General features: G+C 38.5%; 1 protein-coding gene across 1 annotated transcript in view; it reads left to right on the forward strand.

The window, feature by feature from the left end:
* Window positions 1-1,037: 1,037 nt before the first annotated feature.
* LOC138182567 (fibroblast growth factor 18) overlaps window positions 1,038-18,375 on the forward strand; it is a 126,408-nt gene continuing 109,070 nt past the window's right edge. The window contains exon 1 of the mRNA XM_069118567.1: window positions 1,038-1,536. Within this exon, the coding sequence (XP_068974668.1) occupies window positions 1,523-1,536 (14 nt within the window). The 5' untranslated portion in view covers window positions 1,038-1,522. The remainder of the gene's footprint in view (window positions 1,537-18,375) is intronic.

Consider the following 18,375-nt stretch of genomic DNA (forward strand, 5'->3'; position numbering starts at 1 on the left):
ATTTAGCTCAAAGCTGTTCCCGACTTTCGCTTACTAGTCTCGGCTAGGTTCGCCTTTGTGTCTTTGAGAAATAAACGGGTCGAGGACTACAGTTTGAAGATTTATACATTGTAGAAACCCACTCAATGAAAATCTGGCGTCTTTTATCCGATGCGACGCTTACTCCAACAATGAAATTTAAAATGTCACGTATCCTGCGGTTGAGAAATATGCCATTGATAGAATCTAGATTAAGTTACTTTTATAAATCGAAAGGAAAGTAAAAGCCGATTATACACTGACAAATGAGAACTAGTTTTCTACGATCAAACAGAAAAATTCTACAAGTTATTAGTTAGCAGAAAGAAGACGAATAACACGACTACCCATAATCTGGTGCAATTGCTTGACAAGAACGAAATCGTTTTACTGGAACCGACACACTTTCGCATAACGGACTAAGTGAGAGAATTCGATGATCTGTACTTAAATAAAATTCACCGAAGCGGAATCTTTGTATTTCGCGATGGTAACGCTTATTACGTCAATGAAATCAAAAACGTCGCGAATGTCACGGATCCAGTGAACCAGAAATCGGCTGATCGGAAGTGGCTTTTGGTCGATGACGCGTATCTTTAGTTGGTGAGGTCGGTGAGCAGCAAATCAGAAAGAGAGACCGGTCCGCCTTTCGGGAAGAAAGTAATACGAAAAGAAAAAGAGTCTCAGTGTAGGAGGAAAGCTCCTCCGCGTGATAGAGTCGAATCGCGTCGTCCTTCGTCCTTCGTGCAAGGGTGGCGGCGGCGGTGACGGCCTGTAACTGTGGTGGGGGTGGTGGAGGTGGTAGCGGCGGGGGCGGCGGTGTTGGTGGGGGTAGAAAATAAGGGTAGTTTTCAGAAGTGGGGGTGGAGGTTCGTCAGTTTCCGGGTTGTTCCGGAGTGAGTTGAGGGCGTCGTGGGTCGTCGTGGGGGGTAGCGGAGGGAGGGCGAGTAGGAGCCGCGGGCCACGACACGACGAAGCGTCGCGACGTCAGTAGAGCGCCGCGCTATCGACCACCGCCACGAGACACCGTCGTCGTCGTCGTCCTCGTCGTCTTCGTTTTCGTCTTCGTCTTCGTTTTCATCTGTCGTTGTCTTCCTTGTCATCCTTCCTGGTGTTCTCGCGTCGTCGTCATCGTCTCGATTACCCCGTGATTTCGGTGATTTCGGAGAACGACAGCAAGAAACGAAACCAAGAAAAGTTCGAGCGGAACGAAAGAACGAAGGAAATATAGTTGACGAAGAGAAAGTAATCGGTGAGGATCGACACGGCTAACGGAAGATTCGAACCTGTTCGATCTTTCGTGGATCTATCCGGACGGGCCACGAGGATCCCACGACGGCGCGCTGCGTGCACGCGTGTCCGTCGCCAAGTACCCGCCACGTCAAGGTCGTGCCGGCACGGTGCGTGCGTGCGTGAATACATATTTAAACCACCGTCGTCTGACTGCTACGAGCCACCCCGTGTGAGACCCAATGACTGTCCATCCAGGGACCACGGGAGACACATGTTCGTTATAAGGTCAGTGCACGAAATGTACGTGGTGTCTTCGTAGTTACTTCGATAAGCTGAGCTTCTCTCACTTTTCTACTTGATTTCTCACCCGACACCTTACGAGGCAACACTCACGGGACACACTTGCGATCGCGATGTGGATACAATCGAGGATTTGTCACGTACTTTTTACACGGTAACGGATTTTAACTACACGCTTACAATTTCGATGATTTTTAGTAGTGAATATTTCGATGGAAATTTTAATTAAAAAATGTGACTTGAACGATCTGTGTTCGTTGTGCTGATTTTTTGTTGATCGAAATGCCGGTTCATTTACGGTTGCTTCATATTTATGTTACTTGTTACGCAAAAAGAAGCTGTGTCTCTTTTCTTTCTTTTTTTTTACATTTTTATTATTCTTATAATTTATAAGGAAATGATTTTTACAAATTTAAAGCTAGCTGTGTGCATTTTATTTTTAATATAATTCGCACATAATCGAACCATTGATCTATAAATTGTGGTAAGTAACAAATTGCTATTGTTGGTACGCCTTTAAAACTATAACGTACTGTAGAATTATAACTGTATGATAATTTTTTAACTGAAGAATTCTTTTTAATTTTTCAAAGTGCTTACACTTTCGTATCGACTATGAAATCTCCTTTGATTGGAGCAAGCTCCTATCCATCTCTCAAATAAAAGCATTTCTTTACGGGGAAATTACATAAAAGTAAATTAAAGATGAAATAGACTCGTCTATCCCTCGTTGAATTTTCGCATTCTTATTCAACTGTAGTAATCTTCTCATTTTTTATCCCGTGAAATTAAAAGGTTCCGTCCAAAAGACGTCTTTTCTTGTTTTCTGCGTCGAAAATACGCGTGTGTCAACGGATTAACGCAGTAAGTGGGTTGCAACGGAAATTTCTAAGTGCACAGGATTAGTTTCCAAGACGGAGCAATCGGATAGTTGACGCAACAAATTCGCGACTTGTTTTCACAGAGACAAAAACGTATTCTCTGTTGGCGGTTTTACGTACTCGTCGAACACATTGCCGAGACGGAGAATTTCGTACGAAAGAAACATCTCGATCCCTTGTGACACATACTTGCACGCGCAATGATGGCTCTTACGGCTCGTGAAGTTTCGTCAAAAGCGAGACCCTTCGCGATATTTCCGAGTCAACGACGTTCTCGCTTGCCCCTCATTTTGTTGTTCTCTGGCCGTACAAAGAGCCATGTAACGCGCGACTTTGCAAGGGGGGGAGAATTTCCAAAAGAATCCGTGATCGACGACCCGTTTCTATTTAATCTGCTTCCGTCTTCCGACCCCTACAAACCTAAACCAGTCTTATATAAGAACATTACGCATGGATCGTTCATACATTCACACTGATACATGATATATTCTTTCTTTTTCTTTTTTTTTTTCTTCCCTCATATCACATTGTTTTCTAAGTAATAAATTCCTGGATAACACTATATATATTTTCTTCTTTTGCCTTTATTTATTACAATACGATCGATTGTGTTTCACACAAATGCGGAAAAATGTATGCTTGAGATAGAATCAATTTTTTGTATTATATTTTTATGCTGGAGCAAATATATTAAGGGAATTTTTGACATAACAGGTTCAAGATAAAATTTTCTCTTATCAGAAGAAAGCTTACTATATGGTAGACTAGGATCAGAGATTCTAAACATATTTAAATATATTATAATTATCAATGCAATATGAAGAAAAATTGCAGTTGAAATATATAAGTACATTCTATATATTTCGGTACCAAAATTAGACACGCGTTAGACTTTCATTGGTGACATGAAAAAGTTTCGACAATTTAGTTCTTGTATATGTTCTAAATGAATATTCAATTTTGTCGAAACTTTCGTTTCTCATGTATAATTTTAATTTCCCAATTTTTACACGTATAAAGGTATCGGTGAAATACAACTCTTTAAAAATTGCACGTTTCACATATTTCGAGTACATAGAATCAACCAAATTTTCTCATAAACCGATCAAACTCTTGCGTCATTACGTCGAATCGCAGCGAACGATTCACGAATGCTAATATTTCACAACGAAACGTAAACGTGCATTTCTCTTTGACGTCGCCACTTCCAAATAACGCTATCACCCACGTGAAACTCGGTCTACAGGACATCCTCGACTCCTCCATTACCACCGGAGGGGTTAATGAAATTAGAAAAAAAATACTTCAACCGATTAAGAATTCAATCTGAATTAAAAGGATTTCGAACCTGCCAAACTTGAAAGGCTGCCAGTGCTTCCGGTCTCTGGGTTAGCGAACTGGGATATATACTTTAGAGCCCGCGTATATTACAGGGTCGAACTAGTTTAGCGAGTTGGACGCGGCCGAAAGCGCGCGCTAGAATACGAAGGAGAAGTGGACGAACAGGGATGGGAAGAAGAGAAGAGAAGGCAAACCTTTCATCGCGTTGAATTTCAAATCGGCGTATCTGCCGAGAGGAATTGGCACAGATCCAATCGCGATTCCTCGCTTACCTGCTTGCGCTCTCTCTGTTTCCTGGATCTTCCTACTTCTTTTTTCTCCCCCATCTGCCCTCCCCCTTTCTTCCTCTCTTTATCTTCTCCCACTCTCCCATTTGTACTTGTACTCACGTCGTATCTTGGAGATGAACAAAACTGGGTCGTTGCAAGCTATAGGATAGTGGCCACACACACAAAGAGAAAGAAAGAGACAGAAAGAGAGAGAGAAAAAGAGAGAGAAAGAAAAAGTCCGATGCAGAAGAGAGTAACACAGGGGCCTTGACTCGTTCACCCTGAACAGTGTAACCGAGTTCGTGCCGTCGCATCGAGACGCACTTCTTCGGACGTGTGCATTATAATCACGGTTCATTATTACCATGGACACTTCATAAATGTTCGATTACGTGTGTGCAGTGTGCACGTTCGCACGAGCTAAACCGCCCACATTATCGGCGTCCATAGTTGATCGTAAATACTTCCTCGATAATCGATGCACAGCTCTCAACATAGAGCCTCCCTAAAATGTACCTTGTGTATGTAGCTTGTTCGACGGCTTGCACTTTTTTACCGAGATTGACATTTAGTCGACGGGAAGGTCGTTATTTATTTGCAGCTTTGTCGAAAGCAGCGCCTTCACGGCTGCTTTTTTCTTTCAGAAGAGTTTGGAGCTGAACAAAGTTACTAGAATTGTGGTTTTTTTCGGACATAATTTGGAATTGTTATTTATAGGTGTGAAAGGTTACTCGGTCATGGATAGTACAATGCTCCCCTTATACTTGCAATTGGTTATTTCGTGATATGATATCGCTGTTGATATCGTATTTTGATAACGTTTGGATCGGCTTTAGAATAGTATTTGTAGTTTACGGTAATTTTACTTTAAAACACTACATTCTGCTTTTAAGGATGTATTTAATATTGTCATTGACACATATTGCGTATTCAGTTTGACGACATTATTATATTTAATTGGAACAATTAATATTTTATTATGTAATATTGGTTATCAGTTTTTCATCTGTTTATCTGTAAAAATGTTTTTATGAGTACAGATTCTTTTTCTTTTTTAATGAACAGCTTTAAGATGTTCGAAGGAAAGCAAGCAGTCGTATATTTTAATTGCAAGACCACGAAACAACTTAGTAAAGGGAAAAAGATATGAAATATCAACGTAGAGAAGAATTAGAGACGTGTTTCAAAGAAATTCACGAGTCAACACTCTCGCAAACAATTCTCGATCTTTTTACTTTCCTTGAAATGGAAAATAACACTCCTTGAGCAAAACATCATTATGATTCGGTTATTATTTGTTCCAAGTGTTAGCATACACAAATAACGAGTTTTTACATAGCTAGAGAAGCGTAGAAACTTTCCTACAAAAATGACGTAAACTCGCGAATACAATAGAGAACGCAAGAGAATACGCAGTATTATATACTCGCAACAAACGTATTTCATCCATTTTATATTCGAATACGATGTACAAAATACCTAGTACTGTGAAATAAAAAATTTTTTATCTAAATATTTAAAAAAACTTTACTATCTGTAATACAAGAGAGAAACTGTGGGAGAAACTGCGGAGACGTTGCGATTCCCTTTTCGAGCTGAAAGTTTCTGTTCGCGAAACCTTTTGCTCCGATACTTTGCTGCCATGTACATACGAATTCCCTATATTGATTTTTACAACGTACAGCTACATCGTAAAATTCGGCAAAGAATGTAAAGTAACGTGACGTTCGCCCTTTGCGCCCGACTGGGTACCGCGTTTGTATAGCACGCGTCATTGACGGTAGTAAGTTCACCGAATTTAAAGCCCGGGATTCGATGTCGGTCCGCATAAAACAAATGCAAGAAGGATCTGCGTTATATTCATATAGACATCGATATAGAGAAAGCATTCGAGGAGTTTTACCATTGAAAAGTAAGTTTCGCATTCTTTTCGTCACATCGCTAACTTAAAGGAATGTTGTGCGAAGTAGTCTCCAGTGAATTCCAATAATATCGTGAAATATACAAGATAAAGTTTCCAACTATCGATCATTCAGGGACTGGTATAGTTTGGAGTCTTATAGTTCAGTTTCTTAACGTAATATTATCGCGTTGTTAAATTATTTATCAAACAGAGTGTAAAGTAATTTAGTTTACGAAGTGTTCTTTTAATATAAAGGATATTCAGGTATTTTTTATCAAATCATACTAATACATTCTATAAATGAAAATAAGAGAAATATGGAATCATAAATGCTGTATATTAAAAAGTAATAAGAAAAGTATGAAGAAGTTGGAAATGATTGAGTTTTTATTCGATGAATTTTTGTTTGACAAATGAGCGTTGGTTTCAAAGATAGACAGGTCGAAGATCGATTCTTTGACCCATGCGAGGCTTGGATTTTTATTTCTGGCGTATTTTAACGAAATAGTTTATCAAGAAAATATTGAGATTTGTTAGGAATGAATATAAAGAATACTTGAAAATGGAACTGATATAAATACGAATAATTTACTTTTGCGAATTATCGAATAAAAAACCAGTCCGTTATTACCGCAATTGTTAATCTTCGTTATAACCTTCTTATAAAATATTCATAGGGCAATGTGATGTCTTTTTTTTTTTGCTGATATAATACGAGTACGCTAGCATTGTTTGACAGAAAAGACCTGAATCACTCTGTGTATAAATAGACTGACTCTGCCAAGGTAGTAAAAATGGTGCCAATATTTGTTGCATTTATTACTATTCGTTGCAGGGACAAATTTCCTCCCATCTTTCCCTGAATGAAATAGTACATAAATTTTTATACTTCCGGTCAATTTTCAAATTCAATAACATCGAGTAACAAGTTTATTTGTCATGATTGAAAAGACCTGGCCAAAAAGTCGTTTAAAAGGAAAAATAATGGATAGTGAGATAGTGAGAGAGCATGCAGCGACATTATCTTTTTTGGCTTTCTTTTCTCCTCCGATTTTACTTCGGGATAACATCACGGAACGAAACTAAGTCAATGGTTTCATTTCTAACGAAGAAGGACGACCATAAACAAGGCAGTTAATTAAGTATCTATGTCCTTTAGTATTAATATTCTAAAACGCTGAAATTGTTGTGCGATATGTATAAATATTATATATTCTCATATTGTAAACAGTTCGCTTAAACAGACTCGATAAGCAATAAAAGTTTTGCATAAGCTTCTTATTTCCCAAACGGACAATAAGCTTCTTATTTTTATAATTTCGCAATTATTATATTATAATCTGTTCCCCGATTCGATGTTGGAAGCAAGTTCGCTATTATCGAGAACAAAACGAAGCTTATCCCCTTGTAACTTGTTTATATCGGTCTCGATACGAGAAAGATGAACGAGACTGATAATAAAAGACACTGAACAATTAGCATAGATATTATTATTATCGAGTCCGATATTATTCCGAATTATATTATTCCCATCGTTGACCGACATTTGAAAAATAAACTCCGAGGCGGTGGTTATATATTCGGACAAGCAGGGGTAAACGCCCGATCGAAGTACATATTCAGCGCTTCGTACTATTAACCTCTTTTAGTTCCTTGTATTCATTCCATTAAAGAGCTCTCTCCACTGAATCTTACTGGATAAGCTATATACGGAATATTTTGAATTTATCGAACGATTAAGCTTTATTCAGCCGAGTTACCTGGATTCAAGCAACTTAATTCGTGTAACTTGAATCTCTTTACCTTATTATCGGTATTACATTTAATTTCTTGCATTCATTTCGTTAAAAGGATCTTCTCTACTAAATCTTACCAAGTAAGCTACACTGGTTCGCATGAAAGTATTTGAACACTTAACATAGAAAGTCGTTTATGGCTCATGTTGTACGTCCTGTGTAAAACATTCTGAAATTTCATTAGCACCGTAACGAGATACGAATGCTATGATCATGTCGGTAAAATTTGGAACAAATCTGAAAATGTATACAGAAGTAACGTGACATTTATTGCAAACATAAACTTGGTAAGAGGTTAACATAATGTGGTATGAACAGTTGTCTTAAACGTATAATAGCGTTAAGTACGATCCAACTGAGTATTCAGATTTACTGTTGTAATCAAGTATAACGGATAATTGTCTGTCTACCTTTAATCTACTTACATACATTTGTACCAAATATCTTGTAATTTCTATAATGTACCTTCAGATTTGTATTAAACTTGTCCAATATAATCAAGTCCTGTAATAGTAACAATTTCCCATAACACACATAATATATTCATAAAGGCGTCTACGAGTGTTGGAATATTTTCGTGATTCTATATACAAAAGTATTTTATCGAGTTTATCGAATAATTAAACTCACAAAACACACATAGTCGTTTCTACGAGCGCAGTAACTAACAAAATGATATAGTATTCGCGTGTGCACGGACAAACTGATTGCGTAACGGGGTATCACCATTTTCATTCCGAAACTTGCGACATCTCACGATTTATATATCGACAACGCGAAGTAGTGGGCGTTGTGTACCTGTTTACGTTCCGCGTCGCAGGAATTGTACTGTAAATCATATTCTGGCGTCGCGCGGTCCAGCCCATTGTTTGGTACCAGTATTTAAAGTGCATCCGGTAGGAGCGGGTCAGGTGCCGTTACGAGACGCGTTCGCACTTCTTTGAGCAGGTCGGATATTCTGCACTTTAGATCCCACAATAAAGTCAGTTTACTGCGGCTCATTGAGACGGCTATCGCCTCCCGATTGTTGATCTGTGTTCATCGGCGATCGTAAAACGGTCCTTGACGATCCCTATGGACCGAACCGGCCAATGCGCTTGTCCTGCTATCACTCCCACGAAAGATCATCTATACGGTGCATTCTCAAAGTTGTTTCTCATGTTTTTTACTCCGTTCGAACTTCTGCACGTTTCATATTAATCTAAGCGGCTTGTTCTCTCTGATCTTTCTTTTTTTTTTTTAAATTATTCTTTTACGTAATCTAGGAACATTTTATAAATTAAAAAAACACAAGCACAGGATACAATTTATAATATCTGTAGGGTTTTAGTAAATAAATAAACAAGGGTTTCTTTTTAACGAATAATTCTTTTCAGATCGTTTCTTGTCTCTATATTGCAGAAGAAAGTACGTTTTGTACGTTTGATATTAATTTTAATTTTTTTCTCTATTTCTTCTTTGAAATTATTATTTTATTTGATGAATAAATTTTTAGAATTCAAATACATTAATCCAATTACTTAAAAATTATTAATTCTTTTCGGTTGTGTGTACGTTAGCTGTGAAGTGACATTGCAATTTTACCGAGTAAGTCATAGTCACGTGAAACGTGATAAGAGCAAACAAATCGAAACGTGTTGATTGCCGTACGTACGAGTATTTGCTTTTACTTACATGTACTCCGTTTGCAAATAACGGATCTTATATTTTGAGAAATAATCAAAAGTTTATAGATTATTTTAAACAATTTTATATAAATTACAAAATACTATGTAATTTATATAAAATATTTTCATTTCCATATAAATTTTATATTTCTCTTTCCCCTTAAAATTGATACAAAACAGCAATATCAAAACAAATAAAATTCTCTTAAATATCAATCTTTATCCAAATATAACTGTTAGTATAAAATAAAAGCATACAAAGTACGATAAAAACTATAATATACATATCGTCGTCTTAATTAAATTTGTTCAAAGCTGTCATCGCTGTCCAAGCAGCATCAAAAATCCTTTCATCACATTTCTCTCACACTGACTTCATCCTTGCTCTAAAATTAAATGCAGTGAAGGAATATTGAATGAATCCAACAAGAATGATTCCGCGAAGTGTCTTCCTCGTAAATTAAAACTACATTCTTTCTAGACAACTAACAGTTTCGCGGTTGAAAATGGACAGGTAGGATAAAAGAGTGGAGACCTTGGAGGGACTGAAGAAGAAGGGGCCAACCAGCGGCGTTAGCGTAGCATTAGAAAGTTCGTCTTGGTCGCTGTTTGCTCTAACGCCTTGGCGACTCGTCCGCGGTTATCCAAACGAACGAAAAGCCACTCACGAGAGCACCTGTAGAGCTTGGGCGTTGCTTTTGTTCTTTCAACCTCTGTCTTTCTCCCTCTCTTCCACTCTAGAATCACGGTGGCCCTCTGTTTCTACCTACCTGTTGTGTTACTTACGCCTCGCCGACCGATCATTCGGAACACGGGTCACTTTAAAGGGATTAGCACAATTTTCGACTTGAATTCCGAACGCCTGGAGGCTTGGTCATTCTTAGCCGAGTGAAAATTACGACGCGTCACGGTACCAATGTGAGAAAATAACAGGGCTGACCACGTTTCCAGAAAATATCCGATACGGTTCGTTCGAGTTGCCGACCGCATGACGTATTAATTTTTGCCTATTAGGGTTTTCCTTTACAGTGTTACATCGCTACAGGACAAAATAGAAACCCTATTTTCTTCTTGAAAAATTATACGTGATAAATGTTGTAGACGTATTTTGATATTTTGCAGAAATTACATAAAACTGAATAGAAATTTCACTACTTCTGTATTTCTTCTTTTAAGAAATTAAGAAATATTTGAGTCTATAATATTGTCAATATATCGTTAATATTTTTGTTACCTAGAATTTTCGTTTGTAATGTTATTGTAATTCCTATTATTTTAAGATTTTATTAACAGTTTGAAAAATTATACGTGACAAGATTCTTGAAGTTTTGATGTTTTGTGCAAATTGTGCGATTAAAAAGATTTCGATTACTTGATAGGAAAAATGATTTCGGTTACAAAATTGAATGATATACTTTTATTTTATTTATTTTCCATCAGAAATCAGTATTATCGTTATTCTTATCTCATTGGCTTCTGTCTTTTCGCGGATACACGGTTATTTGGCCCGCGAATCGCGCGAAGAACCTGAATATTCACGTTTGAAGCGCAACGAGAAATGCCTAGATTTACCGTAACCTACATAGTTTCCTTAACGACCATAGCCATATCGTACAAATTTTCTTATCATCATTATTGAAACTTCGCTCGAAATATACCGTCTACTAGAAACTTGGTCAAGATCTCGGTGAAAAGTGGGTCGAGACGAAGATTATCCATTCTGATCGTGCTAATTGTACAAACCGCATGTAACCAGGATACGCGTTGCCAATTCGTCTACGAAAAACTAATATCGAATCCCCTACTCTGGTTGCGATGACTTTTCGTTCGTTCTCTTCGAACTTCTCGAAGCGAGACGAAGTTATAAATTTGTGCCTCTGGAAAACAACTGGCAGCAACTTTACTACGTGAGAGAGAAGAGGGACCAACCGCTCCTGCTACACCCTCATCCCTCATCCTGCAGAAACTCGGCTTGGTTGCCACGGGCCTGCGACTTCGTAAATGCATCCATGCACACGTATTTTATGGCCAGCTTCCTCGGCTTTCTATCTCTTTCCCCTTTCCCTCTCTACTCTGTCCCTCTCTCGCGTTTCTACCCCCCTTTTCTTCTTTTCTCCGTGCAAACTCTCCGATACTACCACCTACTCGCTATCGCACAAGTATTGGGAGCGTGTCTGAACATCGGGTCCGCGATATTTTCGCAGGATAGATTCCTTTTGAAAATACTTAAAACTTGGACGATTTGTCGTCCGTGTTGGAGTCGAACTCGATAAAGCGCTAGGATCTATCGCGTCGTACTACCGGCCTAGAAAAGAATGGACACGGGAAGGGTATACGGCAAGGAACGAGGTGGCCAATCGATGACGGAGACGGTGGTAGTGCCGAAGAGATAAAGAAAAGAAGACAACCGACAGAGGAAAGCGGGGGTGTGTGGGAAGGAGAGGGTGTACGAGTGAAACGATAAGAGGAGAGAAAGAAAGGGATAAGCTGGATCACTCGTGAAACGAACGAAAACGAACGAGATAGACGAAAGGTGGAATCCAGGGAAAAGAGCGAGAGACGTGGAAGAACTTAATCACATAAAATCCTTAAAGTTCGCCCTGGTGCGACGCGATGCACTTTGATCGCAGAATTTATGTTCGGGGTGCAATGTACCGCCATTATATTCTCTGCTCGTCGGTGCGTGCCGTGGAAAAATTCATCGCGGAGACGCAGAGGCGGATTCGGTTCCCCCATTGATCGGCGTGGTAGGTTGGGACACGAGGAGAGAGTTTGTTTCCTCTCTCCGCTCGTCATAAGAAAATATTATTCTTCCAAGAAAAAGTCGTCGCTCCACCGAACCAAAGATTCCAAGCTTCTACGTATCTGCAGCGGCAGACAGCTTTTAACTGGATTTTCTGCAAATCGGGAGAGGGTCACTAAACTCTCCTCTCGGACGTCTGAACGATAATTAGGACACCAGAGAGTTAGATACTCGTGTTAATTATTGCGATGGACATTTTGTCTTTGGCTCGACGTACGTTGGTGATTTTCGCTTGGAAATTTATGACTGCTACGGTAATAACGTCGTGGCACGATAAAAACTCGTGTGTTTATTGTCAGGTCTTTTGTCTGAAGCTAATAAACAACAGGTAAAAGAAACACGATGCAATACGAGTTGATTTATTGGTCTTGTAGTAGCTTATCATTATAACCATGAATGAGATAACGTATTAACACATTTCTCGTTGGTTGCACGAAAATATGTCTTTTTCACGTTATCATTTAACCGTGTGTTATATAAAACTACGTTACTTTTACCGTAGGAATTTGTAGGAATTTATTTAAGGAGAAATTTTTAATTGATATACTAGAGTTCCATATGTATATAACGACAGAGTTAAAATTATCGTATGATCTTCTCTTGAGACAGCGTCAATATAGTTGCATAATGAATTTTATTAAACCTACTTTCTTCTTGTATAAGACCACGAGTTAAAGCGGGCTGACTAAAATCATTCGATCATCAATTCAACGTTGTAATTAATCGAATCATCATCGATCTAACTAACAATTTCACAATTAATTGCACGATCCAATCAGACAACGCTGTATAATTTCTCCACCGAAATCAGAGGCGACAAAATACAAATTATCGTAGCGATCACGTATCTTGAAATCGATCGTGAACATTTTCCATGTCGACACGAAAAGAAACTTTACTGGATCATCAAAAAGTTCTTACGATTAGAGTGAACGTGAAAAGTCGATGGAATCGCATAATCGGAGCGTGCTGTAGAATCAGATCGGGTTCTTTTAGGAAACGATTGCATCGACAGCACATAGATACGGATAACGTTCGCTGAAAAGACCGCTTGTCGCGACTTTTTACGACCGGTTGCTATAGTCAGCAAAGACAATGAAAACATCTCGGTAAATCAACAAGAGAGAAGACCGGTAAGGATTAGTAGAGCTTACAAGGCATTACGACGGGGACGAGGCGGAAGGAGGCTGGCCACAGTCATCTCAACTTGGAAGCTGCTTGATCTCGCTTTCTTTTTCCTCCTCCTACTTTCTTACCGCTCGTCATCGGTACTCTTGGGACTCTTCTGCTTCTCTCTTTTGCTCTCTTTCTCTCATTTTCTTCCCTTCATCTTCGTCCTTCTCTAACTTTCCTCCTCTTTCTTGAGAGGACTGCTCGCGCGGAGTTAACCACCCGTGAAGCGGCACAATATATCTCGGAGATAATTCGCTTGTTAGGGTCGTACGCCTTTACATTAATCCATCTGCTCGCAGTCTCTCTCGCGGCCGCCTCTTTTGCACATGAGCACGATGACGGGGTTCTTTGCGGCGTTGTACTTACCAACGAAAAATTACCATCTCAATTTAGCCGCGACAACATCTATTCCGCTCCTTTGCCCTTCCGCCACTTCTTTCATTTCCCACGACTTTATAAAACGTTACCGTGATGTAATAGCACAGTTTTAGTGTCCGCCCTATTTACGATTTAATCGCTCTTGCATCGTTTGTACGAAACATTGTTATTTTTGCAATTCAATAAATCAATGTTTTTTCTGAGGTTTCTTTCATGACATGCTTAAAATCAAGTTAGCGAATGGATTATATTCTTCCTTCTTCTAATTCCTCGTTTATTTAGTGCGAGAAGGTGCTTAGAAGAGAAGGTTTCAGGTTCGAAATTATTGAATTATTGAATCGAAATAGCCAATAAGTAAAAAGGTAGTCAGTAGATAATATCAACAGCTTCGATACTTCGGTGGTTTACAAAAATGAAAATGTATTTCCTTCGCAATATACAACTAAAAACATAGGTTTCTTTTTCGCACACGTAATATAATAAAATGTTTAGATACGAAGATATATTTAACCAACCAACGAAAGCAAGTACATAGAGTATGAAACAAAGAGCTGATCGTCCTTTTCTACACCTAACGTAAAGAGATATATTTTTAGCTCACTCATTAGCTTACTTTCGAAGTAACGTTCAATTTAAAGACCTACGAGATCGTTGCGTTTGTCAAGCATGTTTCGGTCCGACTCACTGTTACGAGTATACCTACGTCAGCGAAATGAAGAGACGCTTTATAGCCCCGCAGGTAATTCGGAACGGTGTGCAAGGCACTTGTCGTCATGTCGATGCTTGCGATACCACCGGCCGCCTGTCACTTCGCCTCGATTGATCGGTCCTCGCTTCGCGTCTTGATCTCTCTCCTCCTTCCTTTGACCACACGTTCGACCTGTCCCCCTCCTTTGATGGTCTATCTTTCGTAAGAAACATTCTCCTCGTCTTCATCGTGCTTGTCCTCTTTATCGTCGTTTCGCTTACACGCGTACGCTCGTCGTGCCCTTACATGCCCATCGTTTCACTACTAATTTGATATACGAGGAACCGCTTTAACTTCGGAACGATCAATTTCGTTTCAACAATGTAATTATAACTTTCAGTATACTTCATAATATTTCGATGTAATTGTAACGGTTTCCGAGCTACATCGTGTCGCCTGGGAGTGTGGCAATGTCTTCATTATATCAAGATGCGTGCTTTTTACGGAGCATACGTTTTCGCTTATCAGATCGTAGGAAGATGTATCGGTTTTAATATTGAATACGCTGAAGGTGTTTGTGCCAGTTTGTACCATTTGTGATCTTTTATTTATGGAAAAGTAAATAAAACGCGATCATCGAACATTTAAGGTAGCGAGTAATGTATACAAATCCCTGTATTTGATAGGAAACTGTATTAGATGTTACTATTTTATCGATAGATTTATCAATGGAATCATGGAGTAACTTATGAATAGAAGCGCATAAAATCATTTTATAATAGTCCGTTGCTGAAGTAATATACTATTACTAGTTTCTTGCATAATGTAAAACATTAACTTAATGCTAGGTACAAATAAATGCGCTATGATACGTAGAGCAAAATAAACCTGTATATTTAGTTATCATCGATTTTTGACAGAAATATTAAACACAGTTTAACGTATACATAATTGCATTCTTTTTAAAAGCAAATCTTTTTTATCGTTTGGATAGCTGTTGAACTTGATAAAATTTACCTCTAACATTTCTTTCTATTCTGCATAGTTAAAGCGGTGAATTTGTTTCTCATTCTAAAGCAATGGATTAGGAATTATTTTATAAGGATATGACACAACAATATCTAAATTAAATTGATTACGACTCGAAAATTAATTTTCTTAATTCATACATACAAGCATGGTAAAAAACGCTAATATTTATCGACTTGCTATCCCGAAGACGCATAAGCTATGATTTAGCTGGTTCGTGAACGATCTTTATATGTTTCATAACCGTTTCCATTTCCTGGATATCACAAAGTTGTAAGGAACAGCTCTGCTTTAAATATAAAGTTCAGGTTATTAAAATGATGTCGCATTTATCTTAACATAAAGCAAGAAACAACAACAAAAGAAACTAACGTTTAACAGACATTGCTCCCGCGATACGTAACTACTAGAGAAGCGCTACCTATTCTGTTCTCCGGTGCAAACGAGTTAAGATATAACGATCGTATTAAGTGGCCAATAATGTGCAAGAACAAGTACTTCAAGTTCGAGCGAAAGTAATCGCCGCACAACAGATAAGGGGTTTACGCTTAAGAGCCGTTGCATAATGACACGGCGATGTTCAAGGCGCCAAATAATAAAATCATTGAAACACCGCTCGATGGAGAACGTGGTTCTCGATAAAATACTTAGGAAAGGGCCCCTGTCTCGCGAAGAGTATCGACGCTGGCCAATCAAGCCGAGGACGAAACAGGCTGCCACCAGGCTTGCCAAGGCAGCTTCTATAATCTGATTGCTCGGTGGCTAATGAGCAATGTCCTCGCATTCCGTTCTCGCCTTCCTTCTCGCCTTTACGCGCAAAGTTACATGTACGCTCGTTTTCAAAATTTTTGAAACATGTCCAAACCTTCGCTTTCTTCCTTTTGTTAGCCAGCAACAGGCGGCTTAATCCGCGTTGAAGGGTAATATGCGCGTGTAGCAACAAAATGGACTACGAATATCGGTAGATCGAACTATTCATCAACATCAATACTGGGAGTATCAGCAACCAGTTACCATTTTATTAATGCGCTTTTTTAAAAGACGCGAGATGGAGTGATGGTGACTCGTCTGGCTTTCGCGTTTTCTTTAGTGAACGGTCGAGCTGTAATCGGATTATACTACTTACGATTACCGATAGCGGAGGCTACTTTCAAACGAGTATTTCTGTTTTCGTCAGTCTGTTTAATGGATATTTTTCAATGTATTTTATACGTTGATACAATGTATTACAATTTACTTGTACATCAATTCTCAATTCTCTTTTTTAATAGGACTGAGATATGTAGTTATTAACATATGTCCAACTGGTTTATAATATTGACATTGACACAGAACAAGCATAGGTTTTATCTTTTATATTGTAATTGATTTAGATGTGTTCGGTTATATGTACTACATATAAACCGATAAAGCAAAATAAATATAATAAACGACAATATAAAATACATATAAACCGTGTCGAGAGGGAATATATCTTTATCTTTACCTCTATAGAAATTCTATACAGCGATAAATATAAATAATATAAATAATAGATTATTGTCCGTAATTATATCTTTAATAATTTCCCCTATTTTCGAAACACTTTATTATAACTTAATGATAATTTAGAACACAAAATCAATAATAACCTAATAACTTTAGAAGATAATATATTTATAATTCGTATTTTTCACTTATAACGAAGAATGTGCACAGCGAAATAATTTTTCGAAGAATTCCCTTTGAAAGATTCAAATACGCATAATAAAAGAAAGAAGAAAGATTACTGAGTCACAATCGTACAAAACGCTTGAAAATCCAAGTATAGCATCATACATATATACATAGGTATAAGTAGATTTGGAGCAAGTGACAGACGAAAAGCGCGCGAACCTTTTCTCCTGCAGCATGGCGTGGTTGTCCGTATAATTAACCTAAGTCCAAAGACGACGTTATTTGCATGAAACCGTTCGCGCCAACGCATGTAACTGAGCTTAAACGAATCCTAAATGAAACGGTCTAACGATATTAAACCTGTCTGTCAACGGGCTGTCGAGATACGATCGCTGCCGAGGGTCGTAAACGGCCGAGGCGCACCTTTGTAACTTGGCCAACATCGAACGAGTCTCGTCGATTTGTTTTACGAGCCATTTTGCCATGCTTCGCGCCCTCATCGTTCTCTCGTCATCTCGTAATCGCCGTCATCATCATTATCGTCGTGATCTCCCGGTTCCCGTCCGAACTCTCTTTCCTCCGCAACGGCGAAGAGATTGCAAACCTCTTCGAAGGTTCATCCCGCGATCGCAGACAACATCTTTAGTTGGAATCTCTCTCTCGGCGCCGTGTTCTCGATTTACATGTACGATGTAACGCGGAAAATCGTGATTTGCAAGTAGATACCCGCCAGAGGAAAATAAATGATGGTTTTTTTCATGACACGTTCGCTTCACGGCGAGATAAGCGTCTTCAGCTTTTCACCGCGCTCAGCTATGTATGCTATCATCCCGTCTATCCTTGCATTAATAATCAGCAGATTCGATTTAATTTAATTCAATCTTCTTTTCGACAAAAAGAAACGAGCAAATGAGGTTGCTTTAGGCGAGGACGTGAATTTTAAGCATCGGATAAAGGGCGGTTACAAGAGGGCGAAGAGTTATCCGTAATTAATGAAAATTGATTTATCGAAGATATTGTTTCAAATTTTATCGTGTCAATGAAGAAGCTTTGAAACAACTCGAGATGAAAGAGTGGATTTTGAAAACATATGGACGTCGCTTGCAACATTTTCTCGGTAATATACTGTGGTATACGATACTAATTGCAAGTAGCCTTAACATTTCGTTTTTTTTTTCTTATAACGTTTTAATAATAACAACAACAATATACAGGTAAATTTAACGTGTCATTTAACGGG

The sequence above is a fragment of the Bombus flavifrons genome, chromosome 8 (assembly GCF_040668555.2).
Source record: "Bombus flavifrons isolate JBK064 chromosome 8, iyBomFlav1_principal, whole genome shotgun sequence".
NCBI classification, from domain to species: domain Eukaryota; kingdom Metazoa; phylum Arthropoda; class Insecta; order Hymenoptera; family Apidae; genus Bombus; species Bombus flavifrons.